This window comes from Pituophis catenifer, unplaced genomic scaffold (assembly GCF_029215685.1).
Source record: "Pituophis catenifer annectens isolate HBS135680 unplaced genomic scaffold, rPitCat1.0.hap2 SCAF_2, whole genome shotgun sequence".
Lineage (NCBI taxonomy): Eukaryota > Metazoa > Chordata > Lepidosauria > Squamata > Colubridae > Pituophis > Pituophis catenifer.
The window spans coordinates 98,230,186-98,252,070 of NW_027256882.1; the positions used below are offsets into that span (position 1 = coordinate 98,230,186).

The 21,885-nt window shown below is 36.0% G+C and overlaps 1 protein-coding gene across 1 annotated transcript in view; it reads left to right on the plus strand.

The window, feature by feature from the left end:
• Positions 1-21,885, plus strand: part of MGAT4B (alpha-1,3-mannosyl-glycoprotein 4-beta-N-acetylglucosaminyltransferase B) — a 119,858-nt gene that overhangs the window by 84,359 nt on the left and 13,614 nt on the right. Inside the window, exons 5-11 of the mRNA XM_070937237.1 lie at positions 2,486-2,532; positions 7,276-7,389; positions 8,037-8,112; positions 10,786-10,900; positions 12,048-12,178; positions 18,438-18,545; positions 20,831-21,024. Coding sequence (XP_070793338.1) covers positions 2,486-2,532; positions 7,276-7,389; positions 8,037-8,112; positions 10,786-10,900; positions 12,048-12,178; positions 18,438-18,545; positions 20,831-21,024 — 785 coding nt within the window. The remainder of the gene's footprint in view (positions 1-2,485; positions 2,533-7,275; positions 7,390-8,036; positions 8,113-10,785; positions 10,901-12,047; positions 12,179-18,437; positions 18,546-20,830; positions 21,025-21,885) is intronic.

A 21,885-nucleotide genomic window follows, 5' to 3' on the forward strand; every position in this document is an offset into this window, starting at 1 on the left:
CTTTGAACAATCAAAAGCATTGCTCCTGATTTAATAGCACATAGGATCCTAGTGTAGAAGAAAACAGAAAAACAAAAAGAAGTATAAAGTTTTTTTAGTGGTAAAGCCAGATAAAACTGTTGGGCATTGCACTAAGTAAAAAGTGAGTTCAGCTATATTACTTAGGGGAAAGAATTCTCTTAGCTAGAATTCCCTAATCCCAGCCACTTCCAGATGCATGGTTTAAATTCCGTAATTCTCAGTAATAGCTGAGAAATTCTGGGAGTTGAGTACACAGGTTGTGCTCTAACTATAGAGTAACTGTTTAGGTGATAGGAAGTTCTCTTCTTCTGTAATAAGAGCATCCTGCTTGACTGAATGCATATTTAAAGCAGTAATTTATTGGATCTAGCTATGCAGATCTAATAAAACATGAAAATAATCTTATTCATTCCAGCCTAGCACTCTCAATTCCAATCCTAAAATCCTGAGAACTCATATTTTATGTATGAAATGTCCATTGCCATTTTTGCACATCCACAAAGTACTGAAAAACAACTATTAGTATCTAAAACCCTTTATTACAGAAGCCAAAATCTTATCTCTCAGCAACTGTGAATGTGCCTAACCACAGAGAATGGAACCACAGGTAACAAGGAACTGTAGTATTTACTTTTTAGATGAACAATACTAACTACTGAGATTCCTTTGTCAAATCTGACACTTAAAAAGCAACAACTAATTATTACATTACAGCTGCACTGCTTACAAAACCACTGATATCCCAGCAGAGTGTATATTAGTTATCTAGTTACACCTGAAATGCAGCATTTTATTTATTTTTTCATAATTTATATAGCCAACCATCTCAGGAACAAGTAATTCTAGTTATCAGCTATACAATGTGATGACTTGTAATTTGTGTTTGTATTTTAAAGGACAAATAGTAGCCTGCACATGATTTCTGACTGTGTTTGCTCTTCTGGCAGTTCCAATTCTGCCTTGATATAGTTTGGTTTAGTGGTTAAAGCACAAGGCTAAAAATCAGGAGATTGTGAGTTCTAGTCCTGCCCTAGGCATGAAAGCCTTCTGTGTGACATTGGGCCAGTCACTTTCTCCCAATCCAGAGAGTTCGTCAGACTCTGGTGACAAACTGGTCAGTGAATTCCTATCACAACCAATGGATCAACATCCAGTTGATCTGAAGAAAAATAAGAGGACCCTGTACTAGTGCTAGGAAGAGGGATAAATTAGAAACTCTTTGGCTATAAGTGGGTGCCTTTGTCAACATTATCAAGACTACATGGGTTTGGGAACAATATTAACACAATGATATTATAAAACATTGTGTCTGCTGGTGGAAAGCAGGATAATGAGCCTCAACTGCTGCTGCTTGTCCCATTTTTCTCCCTTAGTTTGATATTTTATTTTGAGAATTTAATTTTGAGTGCTGCTGACATGCCAAACAGACTGTTTGTTTTCTGCCCCAGACCCTGAATGCTTAAGCATCTGGGAAGAATAAACTGCAGCAGATTTTCTGTATTTTTTGAGTTCTGTGTTTGTTTGCTGTTACTCACAAGTCAGCTCCTATCTCTCTGTCTGCAAGGGACTTTGCCATAAAGAGATTCTGCTTAAGGCCATGTTGCACTGTTGCTCATGCTTTTTTCTTTGAAAAATTCCTGGAATGTAAGGAAATTAAGAAGCCAAGAAAGCAAACAAATGGATTATCAAACATATTGGTAATCCAGAGTACTTATTCAAAGCATTAATGCCCAGGCTCAAATTATCTTAGTTTGGACACATTATGTGAAATCCTAGCGCTCTGGAGAAGGCTAAAATACTAGGCAAGATGGAAGGAAAGGTGAGACAACAGCCAGCAGCAAGGTGGTGATGAGTGCACTGTTGAAAATGCTGAAGGACCAATTTGGGGATAGATCATCGTAGAGAATATAGATACTAAAATTCAACAATGATGTGGTGGCACATAATCCTCACCATACCATGTGGGGGTTCATAGGTCATTAATCTGTTGCTTATTACTAAACACCTTAAAATATAATGTGAATTGGTATTATAGTGAGGGACTACTTTGCATCAGCTTTCCTCAAAGTGTGGTATCCACCTGTATTAGAATACAGTGGTCAGCTTGCTGGGAATGATAGAGCTTGTAGTTCGATTTGTCTGAAAGATAAATTGGGATGGTTGCCTTCTATATTAATGCAAATAAAAATTTCTTAAAATTAATATATGTGTATATTGTTATCTAATGCCTTTGTAAATTACTACAATTTTTAATATGTTTGACCCCAGAACTTTGTTCACATAGTAGCCTAGCAAATATCTTCAATCTTGCTTTAACTGGATTTAAAATGAAATATACAAAGCAGCACTTCCAAAGAAATTTTGGCATAGCAGAACTGTTTATTTTAGATGCAATATCAATACATCAATGACTTCTTAACCTGTGTCTGTTTACTGTCTTTTGTTATTGAAATTTTTCTCACAGACAGATCCACAATACACCACAGTAGTTGCAGAAAATATCAAAAGCTTGTAAGTATTCTTCTGCAATTTCATTGTATGGGATTTTTCTTTGTTTGATAGAAAATGTTTCAATATTGTAAGTTGTGTTATTGGTCTATTTAGTAATTTGGACTAAATTGTATGACTTTTTCCTGGTCTGTTTAAAACAGTCAAGGAACAATCTAGTTATCTTTTCCCTGCTGCTCCATTACTTTTTGTCAGGAAACATTATTAGAAAAAGTAAGATGTCTTTTTATGCTGGTTATAGGCTATATAACGAGTGCTGCTAACTTAGATTTACATGAGCCCGGGGGCAAACTGTATTTTTTATATGCATCCCAGCATGAAGGAGATATAGTGGTCAGCAGTCCTGAACTCAGATTGAATTAATGTTTTCTGTAAGGTTCACTTCCATTCTGTTTGACATCAATATTCCATCTTCCCTGATGCCATATCCTCCATTAGATCATATTCTTTCTCCTGTGCTCCTATCAGATCTGCATCTCTGGTTTCTCCTGAGTTCCACATTGATTTAACAGTTAATTTCTCTCTTGGTGTATTTTCAGTGTCATAGTTTCTTCATCTGACCTGGACTTTTTAAAATGATTTGGAAGGAGACACTGGTGGATTATTTTTAATTATTAGCAGAGTTGAAAAGGATGATGGGCAGGAATTAGAAGCCGCAGACACCAGAGGACAGGAAGATTAGAAGATAATGGTAATAGAAGAGTCCCTGACTTCATTACTACTCCTCCATTGTGCAAGTGGCCTATTAATAGCAGTAGCTAAGATCAGAACTTGAGGAGGATCGTGGAGAGAGTTGAGATGACCTAGCTACTGTTCTGTATTGTGGTCAGATGTAATAACTGAAATGGGAGCACTGTGGTTTCAATACAGAAGAAGCCACCAGTTGTGTTTTGCGGCATGATTCCTGATTGTTCTCTCTGTATCATTTTGCTTCTTGGCACAGCATTACCAAAAAAAATGAAAGAGCAGATGACAGTTCTGGCTAGAAGGGCCATTGTACAGTTTCATATTTGTGCAGCAGTTGTGCCCATTCTTAGATAGGGGGAAATCATTCATGATCACTCACGCCCTGGTTACCTCCCTGTTAGATTACTGCAATGGACTGTACATGGGGCTGCTCTTCAAGAATATCCTGAAATTCAGCTGATGCAAAATGCAGCAGTATAAGCAGTTGCATGAGTTTCTGATAGAACACATGTTATACATTTCTGTTTTATGAGCTGCATTACTTAGCAGTTTGTTTCTGGGTCCAATTCAAGGTGCTGGTGTTGACTTTTAAAGCCCTTCGTGTCATGGGACTGGGTTATTTGCCAGAGTGCCTTTTCCTGGTTTTATCTGCCTGTCCTTCCAGATCCATCAGGGAGGTCATATTATGGGGTTTGTCACCTAGGGACCTACATTTGGTGGGTCCTAGATAGTAGGCCTTTTCTTCAGCAGCATCCATGCTGTAGAATCTTCTCCCCCCTGAGGTTGGTCCTGTCATTGTTGAGCTTCCAGAGGTCCTTCAAGACTTAGTTATGTTAACAGGCCTGGAGACCCCATTGGACAGGTGAACTAATGAATTATTTTTAACGTAGCCTTGTCTATTATTATCTATTTTAATTTGGTTTTTACTTTTTAATGTATTTATTAACTGATTTAGCTCTGTTGTACACCACCCAGATTCACTGTTTGTTTGTTGGATAGCCAAATAAATTGGTTTAATAAATAAATAAAACATATAGGATTTATATGTAATAGACACTGATGGATGTGATGGTCTAAGGAAGAAACTGTCTCTTAAGTACTTTTGATTAATAGTAAAAATGACCTTGAATCACTTGACTCCTGATAACTTCATGTATGTAATTTATTTGGTAACAGTAGAGAAAGTTTTATTTTGCCCTCTTTAGGGATGCTTTGCTTGATCCTAGTCTAGCATGTAACCACATTATTTCTGGTAGTCTTCTATTCATTATTAACAAGAACTAAAACTGCTTAGCTTTCAAATCCAAATAATATTGGGGTGGTGCTACTACCTGCTGAGGTCAAGTACCTCAAACTTTTCCTTTGATTAACTTACCAATTTGCTTTTTCTCCTCCCTGTGAAATTGCTTGCTTTATCTTCTTTAAATTTAATAGGCTGAAGTGCCCTGGAAGGGGAAACACAAGTCTTAGATGACACAGAGAGGAAAAAGAAATTGCTGTGCAGCAAGAAAACAATATTAGCAATAAGAAGTCACAGATCAAATATTGCAGGAAGAAAATTAATTTAAAGGAGCACAAGAATATCAGCAGGAAATAGGAGGGTTGTACTTTTTAATTAGGTTAAATGTAGACAGCAGATTCTTTGTCTCTCAGCAATAGTACTTATTTGTCAGATTAGATATTTAAGACATTAAAAAGGTCACTGACTTCTTGAGAGTTCAAGGGCTTATTATTATATTGATGTATTTCTACGTATGAACTTAGCCGAACCAAGATTTCTTCTTAATGGCCCTTTAACTGATCCTTAACTGATGAATCCTAGTTTAATTTTTTTTAAAAAATATATATATATACCAGTATATAGTGTTTTTTTCTTCTGAAAGGGAAAAACTTCAAAATCTTTGAATGCGTTTTAAAGTAAAAGCCACTTTGAAAATATAACATCACTGTATTGGATCTTTTATTTCTTAGAACCATATCAAATATTTGTATTAGGATGTCATTTCATGGAAGAGGTACTATTGTACTTTTTCTTGATTTCATTGAATTATTCAGCCACAGATAAAATACATAAGAATAATTTCTATAAAAAATTATTGGAATTGTGTATTAGTAATCCAAAACAGAAGCAATTCATTAATAGAAGGATAATTAAAATTAAAAATAGATAACTCTAAATTGATGCAGTAGCTGAAAAAGGACAGTTGTGTTTATTGATATATTTGGTTTTGCTTGCCATTTTTATTGAAATGTGATGTTCTCTAATAAATAAATGTTCATATTTTATATCCTTGGGACTTATGTGTATTTATGAAAACTTAAAGAGCATCCATTGTTTAGATATTCCTTCTTCCATTACTGTCCATTACCAATATGACAGAGGTACCAAATGCCTGAGTTATCGTAGGATTTTTTTTTTTTAATTTAAAAGGTATCTCCATACTTTGGGATCCAAAAGATTTTTTAAAAAGTACTCAAAAGCTATCCAGTTTAGATCTGTATCCTTGACTATACTTATCAATAGGTTTCTTCACTTCCCAGTTTAGCATGTGTAATCAAGTTTGAACACAAATGCAAAAAAGTGGGATTTGTATCATAATGTCACCATGCATATATCATCATTTTAATATAATTTTAGTTTGCAGCAAGCACCTATGATTTTAGACTATTGGTTTTCAATCTGATGAGTTAGAAACTATTACTGGATGGTAATCTAATTTGAAGATTATTGCTGCCTATCGCTAATATATTTTTGTATGTTGGCAAAATATTAAGATGATGGTTTTCAGATACATGCTTGGGTTTATAGGTGGATACAAAGTCAAAGATTGAAGACTTTAGGCTACCAGACAGTATGTAGGGAATGATTGTACTGTGAGGTAAGGAAGAAAAAGGCCATATAGACAAAATAAAGAGGAAACAGCACTTAGCAATAGTACTTAGACTTATATACTGCTTCACAGTGCTTTTACAGCCCTCTCTAAGTGGTTTACAGAGTCAGTATCTTGCCCCCAACAATCTGGGTCCTCATTTTTACCGACCTTGGAAGGATGGAAGGCTGAGTCAACCTTGAGCCTGGTGAGATTCGAACTACCAAATTACAAGCAGCCAGCAGAAGTAGCCTAACTAACCACTGCACCATCAGAACTAAACATTTAGACTGGTCTCTGTGAGTCTGGTTGGAGTTCGATTTTAATTATCCCCTAGTGAGAAATGCCTAGAAAGATGGGAATTGCAGTACAACACAGTTGGAGTACACAAAGTTGGTTTCTCAGTCTGATTCAGTTGACTGAAGGGAGAGATTGAATGCTTTCTGAGCTAAAAACACTCTTGATAATCCTTTTGAGCTTTTCCAGAAAAACGTATTTAGGAAGGTTAAGCTCACTGCCAGTTTTCCTTTTGAGTGGGTATTCCTGAAGAAAAAATAACTGTATATGTATAAGAGGTTAATCAGAGTTGCCATAGACTTGAATGACTATGCTTTCTTTGCCCTGTTTTTAACCATTTGTTCTTTCTGTATACTGTGTGTTTTCTCCTTGCATTTAGTCAGTAAAGATTTAACACAGTGAATAAGCTATTAAGTGATGACCTAATCTTTCAATTCAATTTCTTGTATAACGATCAGGGCAATGGGTATGTAATCTGCAGAGGTTATCATTAAAAATAATTCTGGACAGCTCCAAGAACAACAAGCTTTCAAACCAACCAGTATAAAAAGAGGCATGAATATCACTGAAGAATCTAACATCTGCTTCCATCTGGCTTGTTAAATTTCAGCAGCTAAAAACTGAAGGTCAAAGGATCAAGAAAGCTACAGTTGAGAAGAGCAAGCAGGGAGGGCTTTTTTTAAAAAGGACATAAATATCTTTATTTATGTTCTTTCAACTTAAAATAGGGCTTCAAAGCATAACATCTCCTGTAGTGCCTTTGTTCAAAGTTGTTAATATTTCCTGGAGATATGTCTTAGGTTTTAGGCTATTAATCATTACTATGGTTAAATTTCATTTTCCTTTTTACAGAAAATGACAATTGTTTTCCTTACCTCTTCCTCTCTCTCAGATTCCCCAATGAAATACATTCTGGTCTTTTAGAGGTTATTTCCCCTTCTCCACACTTCTATCCAGATTTCTCCCGGCTGCGAGAATCTTTCGGTGACCCTAAAGAAAGAGTCAGGTAATTCCAGGCAATTTGATTTAAAGTGATTGCTAGGCTAGCAGGGCTTGTGATATTGTATTACACGGCTTTGTAATGGGTATTTAAACTTGCTTAGAAGAAAGCATATGACATTCAGAAGAAGTATAGTAAATAGTCATTGGGTGCTTGCTAATATGTATGTTTCCTCCACTTTAAAAAAAAACCACCTTCATGTACCCAAATAAATTATTCTAATGTTATGTGAATATTTGTTTCTGTGATTTTACATAACTTAGTGTATGATCATAGAATATGGTCAAATTGCATCTGATGTTATGAATGCAACTGGATTTGCTCGACAAGTTTTGGAAGTACATTGTAGTTGTTGTGGAGGAGCAGAAGATTAAGTTTAGCACAGTAGAGAGATTTAACTCTTTGCTCCTACCACAATCCCACTGTTGATGCTATACATCTCCATCGCTTACTGAGGAAAAGCAATGGGAGCAATGGGAATGTCAGTTGAAATCCAAAATAATGTTATAACTCTGGGCTTACAACAGCACTGTAAGTCTTCATATTTGACTAAAACCTTGTGTCTGATTAATCTTTTGCCAGTTGTAGCTGATACCTACCCAGAAAATACCTCCCAACAAAATAACAGCAATTTGTTTTGTGTGCTGTTGTAGGTGGAGAACTAAACAGAATTTAGATTACTGCTTTTTAATGATGTATGCACAATCCAAAGGCATATATTATGTTCAGGTAAGTTTTATGATGCTCATAGTTTATGTTTCATATTCGTATCTGTTTTTTTTCCCAAGTAAGAAATATTGTGCCTCAAACCCAGAATAGGCAACCTAGATTCTGCCATATTTTTTTAAAAAAAACTATAGTTCCCCTCATTCCAATTTCAAAACAAATGGCAAGGGTTTGTAGGAAATGAATTCAAAAACTCTGGAAGGCCTTGATAGTACAGTGGTTACGCACCCTGTTATTAACACAGCTGCCTGCAATTTACTGCTGGTTCGAATCTCTCCAAGGCTCAAGGTTGACTCAGCCTTCCATCCTTTCTAAGGTAGGTGAAATGAGGACCCAGTTTGTGGGGGCAATAAGCTGACTTTGTATAAATATACAAAAGTATGAAGGCTAACGCATTGTAAGCCGCCCTGAGTCTCCGGAGAAGGGCGGCATATAAATCAAATTAAAAAAAAAAAAAGGCAATATTTGCTCAAAATCTTGGATAAAAGTACATTCATTGGAGTAAGGGTTATTGTATCTTGTGGTCTAAAGAGGAGAAAACAGCTATAAAGAACTAATGAGCAACACTTTGGAAGATTTACTCTCTCCAAACTCTTCAACAGCTATGTGAATAAGCTATGTGAGCAGGGCCAGAATTATTGGAGGCCCACATAGAATCAGGAGCACTGGAAAAAGGTCACTCTTGCACTGCTGCTAATAGCAGCAGAAAAACTGATTTTGGCAGGGATCTTTTTGTGGAGGAAATGCAAGTCTTTTCTGATAATCCTTCTCAGAGTAATTATGGAGTGGAAAGACTTCAACTTTAGCTCCTTGATTGTACCTCTGATCAATACTGCTGCTTTCCTGCTGCTAATAGTGGGAAGTTTCATTTTTTAGTTTCTGCCTCTTAGCTAGAGCATGGGGAACCAATGAGATAATGGACCCACACTGTGTCTCTAAGAATACTTTCAGCTTGCAGATCAGTTATATGGTTTAAATAGTGTTATTAGTTCTTTTATTTTATTTATCCCTAGTAGATATTACTATAGGCCTCAAATACTATGTTTAGAAACCAAGCATATCAGCACTGATACTATGGGAATTAATTTAAGAAGTTTTTAGATACAATCAAGAAGTTTTAGGTATGTTGGTAGCAGGGGTGGGTTCTACTTACCTTTACTATTGGTTCACAATGGGACCGCACGCGCACGCTGTTCTGCGCATGCGCAGAAGCGTTTTGATGACATCAGGGTCAGTGGGCAGAACCTCCCACCGGTTTTACTACGGTTCTATAGGGGCAATCCACCACTGGTTGGTAGGTACTGGCATGTGTACAATATGTATCCGACATTACATATACCAATCCAAAGGAACAATTCTGATCACTTTTTAAAAAGCTAGAGTCTTGACTGTCTAGTACATTGACTGAGTTTCAGAAAAATGCTATATTTTCCACATTAGCATATCCAAAATACTTATCTCCAATAGCACACATCCATAGAGAATATACTGATAAGGGTATGAAGTATAGCCTTCCCCATTCTGTCACATACAGTCATGCTGTGGCAAGGTTTTCATTCAGTTTTAAAATAATGTTGACTATTATTATCATTGATCCTACACAGGGCAAAAATATTCCTCTTTCTGATGGACAGAACTTGTTGACTAAAGAGAAGCCTAAATGGATGTGCTTTTCCACCCAAGTGGTTTCTAGCATGTTATCAGAAATAGGAAATATAGAAACATACTGTAGTTATATTTTGAAAAGGCAAGTTATAAGAAAGTATGAATAAATAATGTTAAAATAGTGAATGTAAAATGTTTAGGAATTATTTTTGTTGGATGCTATATTGCTTACTTTTCATATTTTTACTTTTATAAGATCTGTATAAAATCAAAATCTAAGCTTAGCAGAAGAAATGAAACTTACACTTAAAAAAGTGACATATGAAAGGAATGACATATCAAAGGAGTTGTCATATCTATTACAACTAGGATATGCTCAAGATATCAGTCTTACCCACAAAGGCAAATAGGCATTAATCATGACATCTGTAAACATAAAGCCAGCATAAATAAACATAAAGAACAAAAAGGCTCAACCATTAGGAAGACAGCCAAAAACTGAGAACAGGTACCTGGTAACCGCAGAAGCGAGGAGGCACTCAACCAAAATAGCAAGGTATTAAATGGTATTAATACAATACAAAGCAGGATCATAAAGCTGTGGTAATTTGATGCATAACAGTATCATTGATAAAGAGAGATCAAAGGCAAGGCAAGCAAATAATCAGTCTTGCTCAACAGAAAATGAGTCTTGAATCAAGGCTAGGGCTCCCTCCCAATAAAACCTGCTGATTGTGAAGTCAGTGTGCTACTATTGATGCCAAAATACATTTTCAGATAATAAAAAAAAAACTTTTCAGTTTAAAAAAAAACTAATTTAATGGCTACAAAGTAAGTTTCCTATTTGATCAAATCATATTGGGATTTTTCAACACTGAGCTATTTTCCTTTATTCCTTGAAAATAAAAACATAGGTTTAATTCAGGGTCTTTTTATCCTTAATAAGAGCCCATCTTTAGCCAGAGATATCTTTCCTGTCTCCACTTTTTAGAGAGCTTTTCTTTAGTGGCACACAAGTTCTCGTTCAAGATCTGTCTCTTATGCAGTTATACATTTCCCTCTCTTATGCAGCTAGAAGATGATATTGTAGCCAAGCCAAACTATCTCAGCACAATGAAGAATTTTGCTTTGCAGCAACCTTCTGAAGAATGGATGATCTTGGAGTTTTCCCAGCTTGGTTTTATTGGTAAACTCATTTCCCATGTCTCGCTGAAGCTTTGGGTGTTGTTTTGGGTTAATGCAAGGCACTGTATTGCTCCTGTAATACTGGGAAGAATATTTCTCTAGCCCACCTTGCTAAGGCGAGAAAAGACCACGAATGCTTTCAATTGTGTGACTTTGGCATAAAAATGAAATACAGAGTAGCATTTACTACACTGGTCCTTTCTCAGAACATACAGGAATACAGTAAGACTAACCCTCTCTAGTTTATCTTTGCTTTTTATGTGTGACAAATCTTTTATTGCTGGATTTATTAAATACTATAGAAAAGGTTCCTAGGAGGGTTTAGTTAAAAACAGGAATGAACAAGAATTTCTTATAAATACTTATTAGTGGAAATATGAAGAAAGAGATTTTAACTTACTCTGAATCTTCAGCTTTTATGGATGAATCAAACTGGTAGTCCCTGTTCCCACTCTTTGTAAGTTATGGCATTGGGACTGTTGTGCAACTGAACAAGGAAATAATTTTGATCCTTATGAAACAATTTATAAGCAGAATTGCCTCCTTGTGAAAAGAAGCATTACTACAGATATAGCTCAAAGGTCAATTATTTGGATTGATTTGGCCACCAATGTCTTGCCTAATCTTGATCAAAATTGAATTACATCTCATACAAAAATGCCTATATTTTTGGGAAAATTGCATGCAAAATTGTAAATTCAAAAATATGCAAAAATAACTTCTGGGAAGATAGCATCATCACATATAGAGTTGTTTAGAACATAAATGACTCCATTTTATATAGAAAAACATTTCTACTTCTGTAAAATCCTTATTGCCAGGAATTGCAGAATTCCTGTGAGGCAGGAAAAGACATGTGTAATAAAACATAGAACTGTTCCCCCCACCATTTCCTGACCTGAAAACCACTATGCATGAGAATACTGTTGCAAGTCTTTTCTGGTTAGAGCATTTTAGAAAGGTTTCAATGCTGAATCCTAATTCCCTTGACATAGTCACATTAGATGCAGTATACTTGTCTTTCAAGAATTCCTAGAGTAAGGAGGATGTTATTTATCTTTTGTTGTTCTAGACTATAGTTTTATTAAATCTTAAATTATGCTAGTTTTAAGATTATATTTCTCTTTATTTATCCAAAATGTTTTCAGGAAAGATGTTCAAGTCCTTGGATCTCAGTCTGATTGTGGAATTCATACTTATGTTCTACAAGGATAAACCCATCGATTGGCTTCTTGATCATATCCTCTGGGTAAAAGTTTGTAACCCAGAGAAAGATGCAGTAAGTTAGTCCTCTATTAAAAGGAATGGTTTCTTCTTTTTTATGCAGAAATGTTTGTTCATAAATGTTAAATTCTGCATGGTGTTATGCAGTAAATATTTTTAAAATGTGCATTGAATTTTTCCTTATTCCATATTTTTATCTTTGTTATTTTACAGAAATAAAAACGATTGTCTCCATCCTTTGTTTTAGTTGAAGGGAGAATAATTCCAAAAGTGATGGGCCATTAATCCAGTCCTAAAGATGTTGTCTTCTTGTGGGAAACTGCTCAGAGTATTAAAAAAATAGTTTTTTCTGTTGGTATAAAGCAGTGGTGGGTTGCTGCCGGTTCGCACCAGTTCGCAAGATTTGTAGTAGTTTGGAGAACCGGTAATAACATTGGCCACATCCCTGAACCAGTCCCCAGCCTGGTCGCCACTCACTTACCTGGCCCACCTCATCAGAGGCTTTTTTTAAAAAACTTTTAAAAGCATTTTTTCTACAACCTCTTCAGCCGAAAAAATGCTTTTAAAAGTAAAAAAAAGCCTCTGTGATCACAGGTCAGCTGACAATGCTAAATTTAAGCTCTTCTTACGACTACAACTTTGTTGCTTGTATCTTTACGATTTGTATTGTTTTATTTAGTTTCCTACTATGATTTATGTTGATTCCTTGTGTGTCCAATCACGCTTGGCCAGTAAAGAATTCTATTCTATTCTATTCCAAATATATTTTAGGATTGAATCCAAAGGGCTGTATAGCCCAAAAAGTTACTAAGTTGAAAATCATTTTCTGTCTACTTGCCTTTTTATTTATTTAAAAGATGTGTTTTCCATTTTCTATGAAAAAGATTGCAAAATGGCTTATAATAATATTCAAGCAACTGAAACAGATTCAGAAACAAAATAAGTAACAAAATAAACCATAAAACAATAATAGAAAAAAAGCACAAATAAAAACTTTAACATATCAATTATTAAAAGTCCTGGGAAAATAAATATGGCTGAGACAATAAAGACAGCGACTTGGGCTTTGCTTTGTAAGTGAAACAACCAACTCCTAGGACCTCAGCACATTTATCTTATACCATTTATCCTATTACAATAGCAAATATATCTTTTTCTTGGGAAAAATGATATATTTGCTCTCCCCTGGATAATTATGTTCCATTTATGTTACCATTTATGGTAAAGTTATCTTTACCATAACTAGTTTTTTTCTTTGCCTGAATTGTCCATAAACTAGCTACTATTTTGTCGGGTGGACGTCAGATTGAAAGAATATCGAATAGGATGAAGGGAGATGAGTACTGGAAGTGATCAAAAATTATATTGACTATTACAGATTTTAAAAGGATGTTGCTAATTCTAGAGGCTAACATACAGATGTTGGATAATACATGTACAGTATAGTTTGGGAAACAAGATTTGAATTAATCCTCATTCAGCATAGTCTATCTTGGTGACCCTGCAGGCAAATGCAAAATCTTGAGGGGGCTGGCATGGACCAATCATTAATATATGTGTATTATATCTTTGAATGTTGTCTTTCAATTCTTCAAGAGTTACAGATCACTTGTGCCCAGCTATAGAACCTGGCATTTCCTATAGAACAAAATGCATACAGTCTTTTAATGTAGTCACGCTTGGAATTTAATACAAGAATTGGATTAATTTTAAGATAAGATCCAAATTTGTTAGATCAGCCCAAAGGTCTAGAAGGTTCAGCATTCTGGATTACATAATAGGTTATTGCATCTGGGAGGCTCATAAACCTGAACTGGAGGGCAATAATCTCTTTCCACTGTAGTTTCCTACCCCAATTATGCAAAGCATACTGCCTATGATTCAAGAGTTAGCAGGCAGCTATCAATATTCAATATTCCTTCTTATAAACTTGCCCAGCCTCTTTCTAAAATGAACCAGATTGTCCAATGTTACAAAGCTTCTGGTAGTAAATGCCATGATTTATATATGTGCTGTGTGGAAGAAGTATCTGTTTCTTTTGATCCTGAATTTAATTTCAGTTATGGCTGTTCATAGGATAGCAGCAGATGTCATTATGTAATTGCATCATTTGCACAACAACATAATGACACATGCAACAGCATTTTGAAGTCTTTGTGGCCTGTTACGGATGGTTCCAAGGGATGATTTTGAGTATAATACTGGAAAGAGGGAGAAAATTCTGTTTGTATTATCTGTGTCACTTACAATTTTATACCTTGGATGTCTCTTCCATTATCTGCCTTTGTTTCAGGCTGAAGAACTCAGTTACTGTAATATTTCCTTGTGGAGGGTGTATTATTCAACCCAATAATCATTTTGGTTGCCCATTTTGTCCTTTTTTCTCCCTTTCCTATAATAATTTTCATACTTTTAATCTTTTTCTTCTACAACATATTTTTTCACTAAGAGGTGTAATGAGTAGAATAATAAACATGTATGATCTTGCTATCAATTTGTATAAAGACATTATATTGGCAGTTCTATTTTCAATTCTCTCCCTAGTGACTAAAAGCCTTGTGTTTTGCTAAGTGCCAGAAATGAGATGTTGCTACATGCTTTTTCTCAGTTACAAAGCCTTGAATATAGATAGTATTTCAGTGTCATGATGTATCCAAGCTCACATATTTTTTCCTACCCAGTTATTTTCCTTTATGACACTTTCCAAGGGCTTCCAAGAATTTATAAATCATTTGTCTATTTAAATATATAATCTAGTTCCAATATGGATTTCTGTTTCTTCTTATGTTTATATGAATAAGTTCTCACACTAGCCTTCTTTATTCAGATTTTTCTCTTGTAAATCCTGCTGTTATCATCAAATCAGTAATTTGTAGGATTTATTTCCCTAATGGAAAATATGCCTGACCTGAAGCTTTGCGATAAGTGCTTTGTCTTCTGTGGATCTCTGTGGTTCCTTTTGTATGAAAAATAACATTAGAATTTACCAACCCTTGCTTGCTGTCATTACTCCTTTCATTACTGCACAAGTAACAAGGATAATGACAAAACACTAGGAGGAAAATGGATCTGTTGTTTAAACCTGACTGGTGTAGGAGGCTAATGCCTCCTACTAAGGCAGCATTTAACATCCAGCTGCCTGCAATTACTGCGAGTTCAATTCTCACCAGGCTCAAAGTCGACTCAGCCTTCCATCCTTTCTAAGGTTGGTAAATTGAGGACCCAGTTTGTGGGGGCAATAAGCTGACTTTATATAAATATACAAAAGTATGAAGGCTATTGCTTAACGCATTGTAAGCCGCCCTGAGTCTCCGGAGAAGGGTGGCATATAAATCATTTTTTTTTAAAAAAATGCAGTGTCCCACTTATCCCAGAGTAAGCAAAAGCTATTTGCTTGCAATAGTCACAAATGTTCTTATGAACAAAGTCTGATTTTTAATTTTCTAAAATAATGAGAGTTAGATTAGGGAATTTATATGGAACAGGCCTGCAAGGAATGATTTTGCAATCCCAAGTATTGCAGGTTGTACAGGCATGGGAGGACTGCATGTTTTAATCTTGTTCTTTTGAACCAAGGTACGGTTAATACCGGATGCCCTCAGAACCCTAGAATGATAGATTTTAGTGGGTTAACAAGCTTATTCAAGAGGTAAATTCTGTCCAGGACAGAATAGTCTAGTTTCCATTTATATTGAATAGTTCCCTGTCTCCAAGCCTGAAAGGTTCACTTCTGGCTACTAAAAAAGTATATTACTCTTTCTTGCAGCCAGCCATAAAGAAGATTTCATGTCATGGAATTACAAAAAAAACATGAACACCCTTTATGGATTCCATAATCCAACCCCAGGCAATATCTTTAGTAGGCCAGTTTAGACTTTTAAAAAAAATAGTGTATACACGTTTTGTTCTCAAGTGTTATTTATTAGGTCAGATAGGAAATGAAGGAAAGCAAAGAGTGAAAATGGTTGGTCAAGACTACATTTTCATGTAGTTGCAGTGAGACTGAACACAGAAATAGCCAGCAGTAATGTACATTGATTTATGATTTGATCATTTCAGATTGTATCAATGTTGCTGGATGAAGAAGCAACATTCTTCCCTTCCACCTCAAATATAAGAGCTGGTCTTCCATTTTTGAAAATAATTCAAGTCTTGGCTTATTTTAATGAAACCCTTGGTAGGTGAGGTAAAATTCAAAAACAACAAGAATCTAATTTTACTTGAAACTAAATAGTTCCAGCACCACTCACCTATAAACCAGCCCTAGACAGTTCACAATAAAACCAATTGAATAAAAATATAATGAATAATTATAAAAAAATAAAACAAACAAACAACAATGACCAATGTTAGATCTGGCTAACCCAGCCAGCCACAATTTAGCAAGGGCCACAGGCATCCTAACCCAAGGCATGGAAGAACATCAAGGTCTTTAAGGCTTTTCAGAATGTCACCCAAATAACTGAAGGAATGTCACTAAACAGGACAGGCACTGAGACAGAGAAGGCACACTTTCAAGGCTCTAATTGATTATATTGTTTATGTGAAAGGATCCAGAGCACTACAACTGTATTGGATTGAATTAGTCCTGTGACACCACAGGAGTTAAGCTATCCACCAAACAACCAGGCCATGTGCCATGAAGTTCTTTATAAGTCACAATCAGCATACCTGGAAGCAGACTGACAAGCAATGCAGTTTGCAACAGAGGTGTCACATGGGTATACCAAGTCATGCCCATCACTACCCATGCCACTGCATTCTGGACCATTTGTGGCTTCCCAGTAGTCTTCAAGGGCAGCCCTGTGTAGAGCACATTGTAATAGTTATGAAGTGACCAGGATTGAATGAAGGGCCTCCCAATCTAGAGAAGAGCACAACTGGTGCACCAGATGCAGCTGTGCAAAGGGTCACAGCTTCATGGGCACAGCTTCTACTTGCTCTTGAGAAGGAACTGTGAATCCAGAAATAATCCCAGATTGAATGTGACCCCATCTAAGGTTAAAGATGGAATATCCCTTGGATTTTTTCCTAACAGGTTTCAATAGTCATTCAGGTTGAAAAATTTATACAACTTTATGCTAGGAATTTCAGTTGGGAAAGTATATCCTAATATATTCTCAATTTGTGTGTGTGCGTCTCTCTCTCTCTCTCTCTCTCTCTCTCTCTCTCTCTCTGTGTGTGTGTGTGTGTGTGTGTGTGTGTGTGTGTGTGTGTAAATTAGGTAACTAAAAAGGAAACGGTGTAGAAAAGTTTATATCTAATCAGTTATAAGAAAGTTTGGATCTCTTGAATGGGGCAAATGGAAAATATGTCAAAGGGTTGTTTTCAAAATATGCAAGAAAACAGGGAGGAAATATAGTAGTTAATCTTTTTAAACTGCTACTTAATAATCCCAAAAATTAATAACAGATTTTTGAGACTGTCTATACCAGCTAAATGGTTACAGATGTCAAAGATTTTTCTGTTTCCACTATCCATCTTCTGACAACCCTGACAATTTTTTCCTTGAAAATTAACAATAAATTCTTTTTTAATATCCACGTAAGAAATCAAAAGTGAATCAACAACTTAAGAGCTTTATACCGTGTTTCCCTGAAAATAAGACCGGGTCTTATATTAATTTTTGTTCCAAAAGACGCCTTAGGGCTTATTTTCTGGTTAGGTCTTATTTTGGGGAAAATATGGTATTAAATGCATCTATCTGGCTGACAATCTTAACTGAGGCTTATTTTGGGGGTAGGGCTTATATTACGAGCATCCTGAAAAGTCATGCTAGGATTTTCCAGTTGGGTCTTATTTTCGGGGTAACAGGGTTGAAATCTTATCTGAACTGAAAAACTGTGTATGTATTTAGGTGCATTTTAACACTAAAATAATATTCTAGTATTAAAATATCCCTAAAGGGATTTCTATGGAATTTTCATTTTAACTGCAATTCAAGTTGGTCAGTTGACCTCAGTACATACAGCTGTTAAAAATAGCTATTAATTGAGATGGCAAGTGAAAGGAAGAGTTAAGGTTTGTTTGGAACAACCACACCATCTGGGTCCCAATGAAGATAGACCTAACCATTTTCTAAGATACTCATTTCTTTTGCAATATATTTGTGTTCATAACATTTCACCACACTTGGAGTGGAGGAGGATAAACCGGTTTAGTACTGTCATGAATCTGTGGGGTCGGATTGCAAGATGGGGAAAGGAAAGACGAACCTAAGTGAAAGTAATAAACTATTTTCCATTCTGTGCTTTGTTCTTCAAAACGGAAAGATTAAAAGTTTAGTTCCTGCTGTGTTTTTTTTCCTCCCCCAGAAACATTGTGATAGACAGAAGGCAAACCTAAGAATCCGCTTCAAGCCTTCGCTCTTCCAACATGTAGGAACCCATTCCTCTCTGGCTGGTAAAATACAAAAGTTGAAAGTGAGTAGAGAACATCACGGTTATAGAAATGAGAGAGGGGAGAAGGGGAGCTAGAAAAGAGCAAGTGGCAGAAAAAATGTTTGTTGCTTTATGTTAGCTATTGAATTATACAAGCAGTATACGTAATCTTCATTAAATGATTGCCTCATGTAGCAACCATTTTGAAATGACAGTAAATGAAAAAGCAACTTTACAATCAATCCTCCCACTTATGACCTTTGCAGGTCTGTAAAGCAAAGGAAAGTTGAAGTACAATTAGTTTCATTTAGCAGCCACCTTGCCTAACAATCAAGTTGCCAATCCCAATTCCAACTAAATGAGATTGTTAAGTGAGAACTACCTTAAAAGTTCTTGCTTTTATTCCCTGCATTGCTGAAAGTGGCTCAGGTGGAGTAAAAGAATGTAGATTGCATGAAGACAACCAAAATCTGGCTGAACTAGTTGTGCTTCACACTGGCAGACTTGCAGTATTTTTTTCCCCTCTGAGCTTAAATTTTTACCAAAACTGATTCCAGCGAGGAATCTTGTAATGCTAAACATCTTAGATGTCGAGGAATGGAGCCAATTTCAAGATGGATGGGGGGAGAAAAATGTTTTGAAAGTAAAAATAACTTCCGGGAGGGCAGGAAAGCCCTGATGTAATTCAGTTCCCCTGCAGTCACCTATGTGTGAGGTTGGGTGGCCATATAAATGTGTTTAATAATAAATAAAATTTACTTGTAAATCTGTATTAGCAGGTATGTATATCCATGTGCATACATAGTTTAGATGTACCTTAATAGGTTTGTGTATAAAATGCAATGGGTTTTGAATATGTGAAGCAGTTTTGGAAAAACAGGTGCTGCCTGATACAGATCTATTCCCTGGGGAGTAAAGGCCACCTGTGCTATTCTGTAAAGAGAAAGTAGAATATGGAGCAAATTGTAAATGGTTCAGAAAGTAAAAAGAGGCATCGGGTCAAGAGTCAAAGGAATAGGAGCTTATCCACTTTGATAAAAAGAGAGAGAGGCTAGGATAAATTAATTAGCTATGTATTTTGCCATTTGTCAAAGCCTTAACACCACAGTATAAAGTCTGAGAGTAAAGCTGGAGAGAGGATGAAGGGTTCTAATATACAAATAGTCCTCAACTTACAACTGGTTATTTAATGACTATTTGAAGTTACAACAGACTTCAAAAAAGCTACTTAAGACCTATCCTTCAAGTTAGAGTTGCTGTCTCTGCCATACCCCACCCACCCCCACTTACATGATGGTGTTTGTGGTGCTTGGAAACCAGCTCACCTTTATGACCACTTGCAATGATCTATGGTCATGTGACTGTGATTTGTTAAGGTTTTTTTGCTGGTTTCTGGCAAAAAAAACCCCACACCATTTGGGAGATTGGATTTGCTTAAAGGCCACAATGACTTGCTTCATGACCATCATAAAAACAGATGTAAAATTGATCACATAGTCCCTCAACTTACAACTGCAGTGACTGACGACTGACATTCTAGACTCCATTGTGATCATAAGTTGAGAACTCCCTGATTTGGGCTTATACATCTTATCCATACCTGAACTTTGGAAGTTCTGTGAGTGCTGCTTCTTTCTTTTATGTTGTATAATGATTTAATTAATGAAGGAATAGTTATTTTAGTTCAATTTATATATTTTTTCCTAAAAATGTAGTTCACATAAGAATTAAAAGAAAATATAACAGTAAATATACACTGAAATTTCCCCCTTTACTTTCTCCTTTACTAGTAGTAGATCAGTGCCTGTGAGAAAAGGAACACTTCAACATTCTTTCATTTGTTAATGTTGAGGATTTCTACAGACCCAATTCCATGTTATATCAAAAGCATTTTTAAGCTGCCTTGTTGGTGCCTTTTTTCAAGATTATGACTATGATAGCTCAAAAGGAAAAAAAGGAACAGCCCTCATGAGACCGAAGATGGCAGAAATTCACCCTTTGTGCAGGGATATGTGTCAGTGGTGATATGCAGAGAGAAAGACATAAGTTGGTGATAGATTGGCCATGCAGAGCAAAGGAGGAGGAAAACTAAAAGACGAAGTAAAGGCTTTGTATCTTACCAACAGGCTGGATAATGCTTTTGTCAAAAGAAATAATGAATATACAGTATAAAGTCATAAAGATTTGGGAGGGGAAAAATGTTAAATCTGTCCCTTAAAATCCTTTCAGAGCATCAGGTAGGAGATAGTTTCCACAGATGTGTAATATAAAAAGGGTATGTTCCTCAAGGAAATCATCTCAGTTTTCCTTTTATCTTGTATATTGAGGACAAAGATTTTGGAAAGCAGTCTCTTCGGAAAGAGCACGTGAACCCTCCTGCAGAAGTGAGCACAAGCCTGAAAACCTACCAGCACTTCTCCTTGGAGAAAGCCTACCTGAGAGAAGACTTTTTCTGGGCATTTACTCCCACAGCGGGCGACTTTATACGCTTTCGCTTCTTTAAGCCTCTCCGTGTTGAACGGTAAGCTTCGACAGCTTTGGGAAGCAAGGAATGGGAAAGTTTAGCTTATGGTTGAAAGTCCCTTGTTCTGGTGAAAGACAATTCAACTGTATAGCAGATTGCATGTCATTCACTAATTTTGCCATTTTAGCGAACTCCATCAACTTCTACAACCATTCGTCCATAGCAGTGTCCTTCCATTTTTGTGCATACATTAGTGTTGCTGAGGTCAACATATATAATAACAGCTCTACATCTGGCTTGTTGGTGGTGCTCATATCACTTTGGCTTTCCATCCTCCAAGCTTGCTGCTTGGTGTATTTTTTCTTTTATATGAAAGCAGTAATTGCTACTTGAAACTAAGGAGCCTTGATTAGGGTCTTTTTATCTTGCATATATTTTCTCATAATTTGAGTTATTTTTCACATACTGAAACTGCTAAAAATATATAGTGAAGCAACTAGTATACTCTTAGACTCCCAAGTCATGGTGGAATGCTGTTCCTACAGTCTCTAACACAACCTTTGGAGTTAGTGAAGGTTGCAGTCCAACATATCTGGAGATTCCCCAGATGATAAAACTGCCCTAGTGCTTCTGGAAAATATAACAATGAGATATAGTGAGAGAGACTAGCTTAGCATTAGATGAGTCTGGCTCTTGAAATCCAAAAATAACTGTGTGTGAAGTTCTACAATCTTAACTCAACATGATCAGAAGCTGCTGGGCAGACACAGACCTGCAGTAGGGGGAAGGATTCAAGATATTGCAAGAAATGTTTTTATTCTATTCTTCTGCCCAAAATGCATACAAAATGCAAAAATGTACTATTTTCAAAGAAGGTATAATTGTTTTCGGTACAGCCATAACACAATGAAGCCTTTC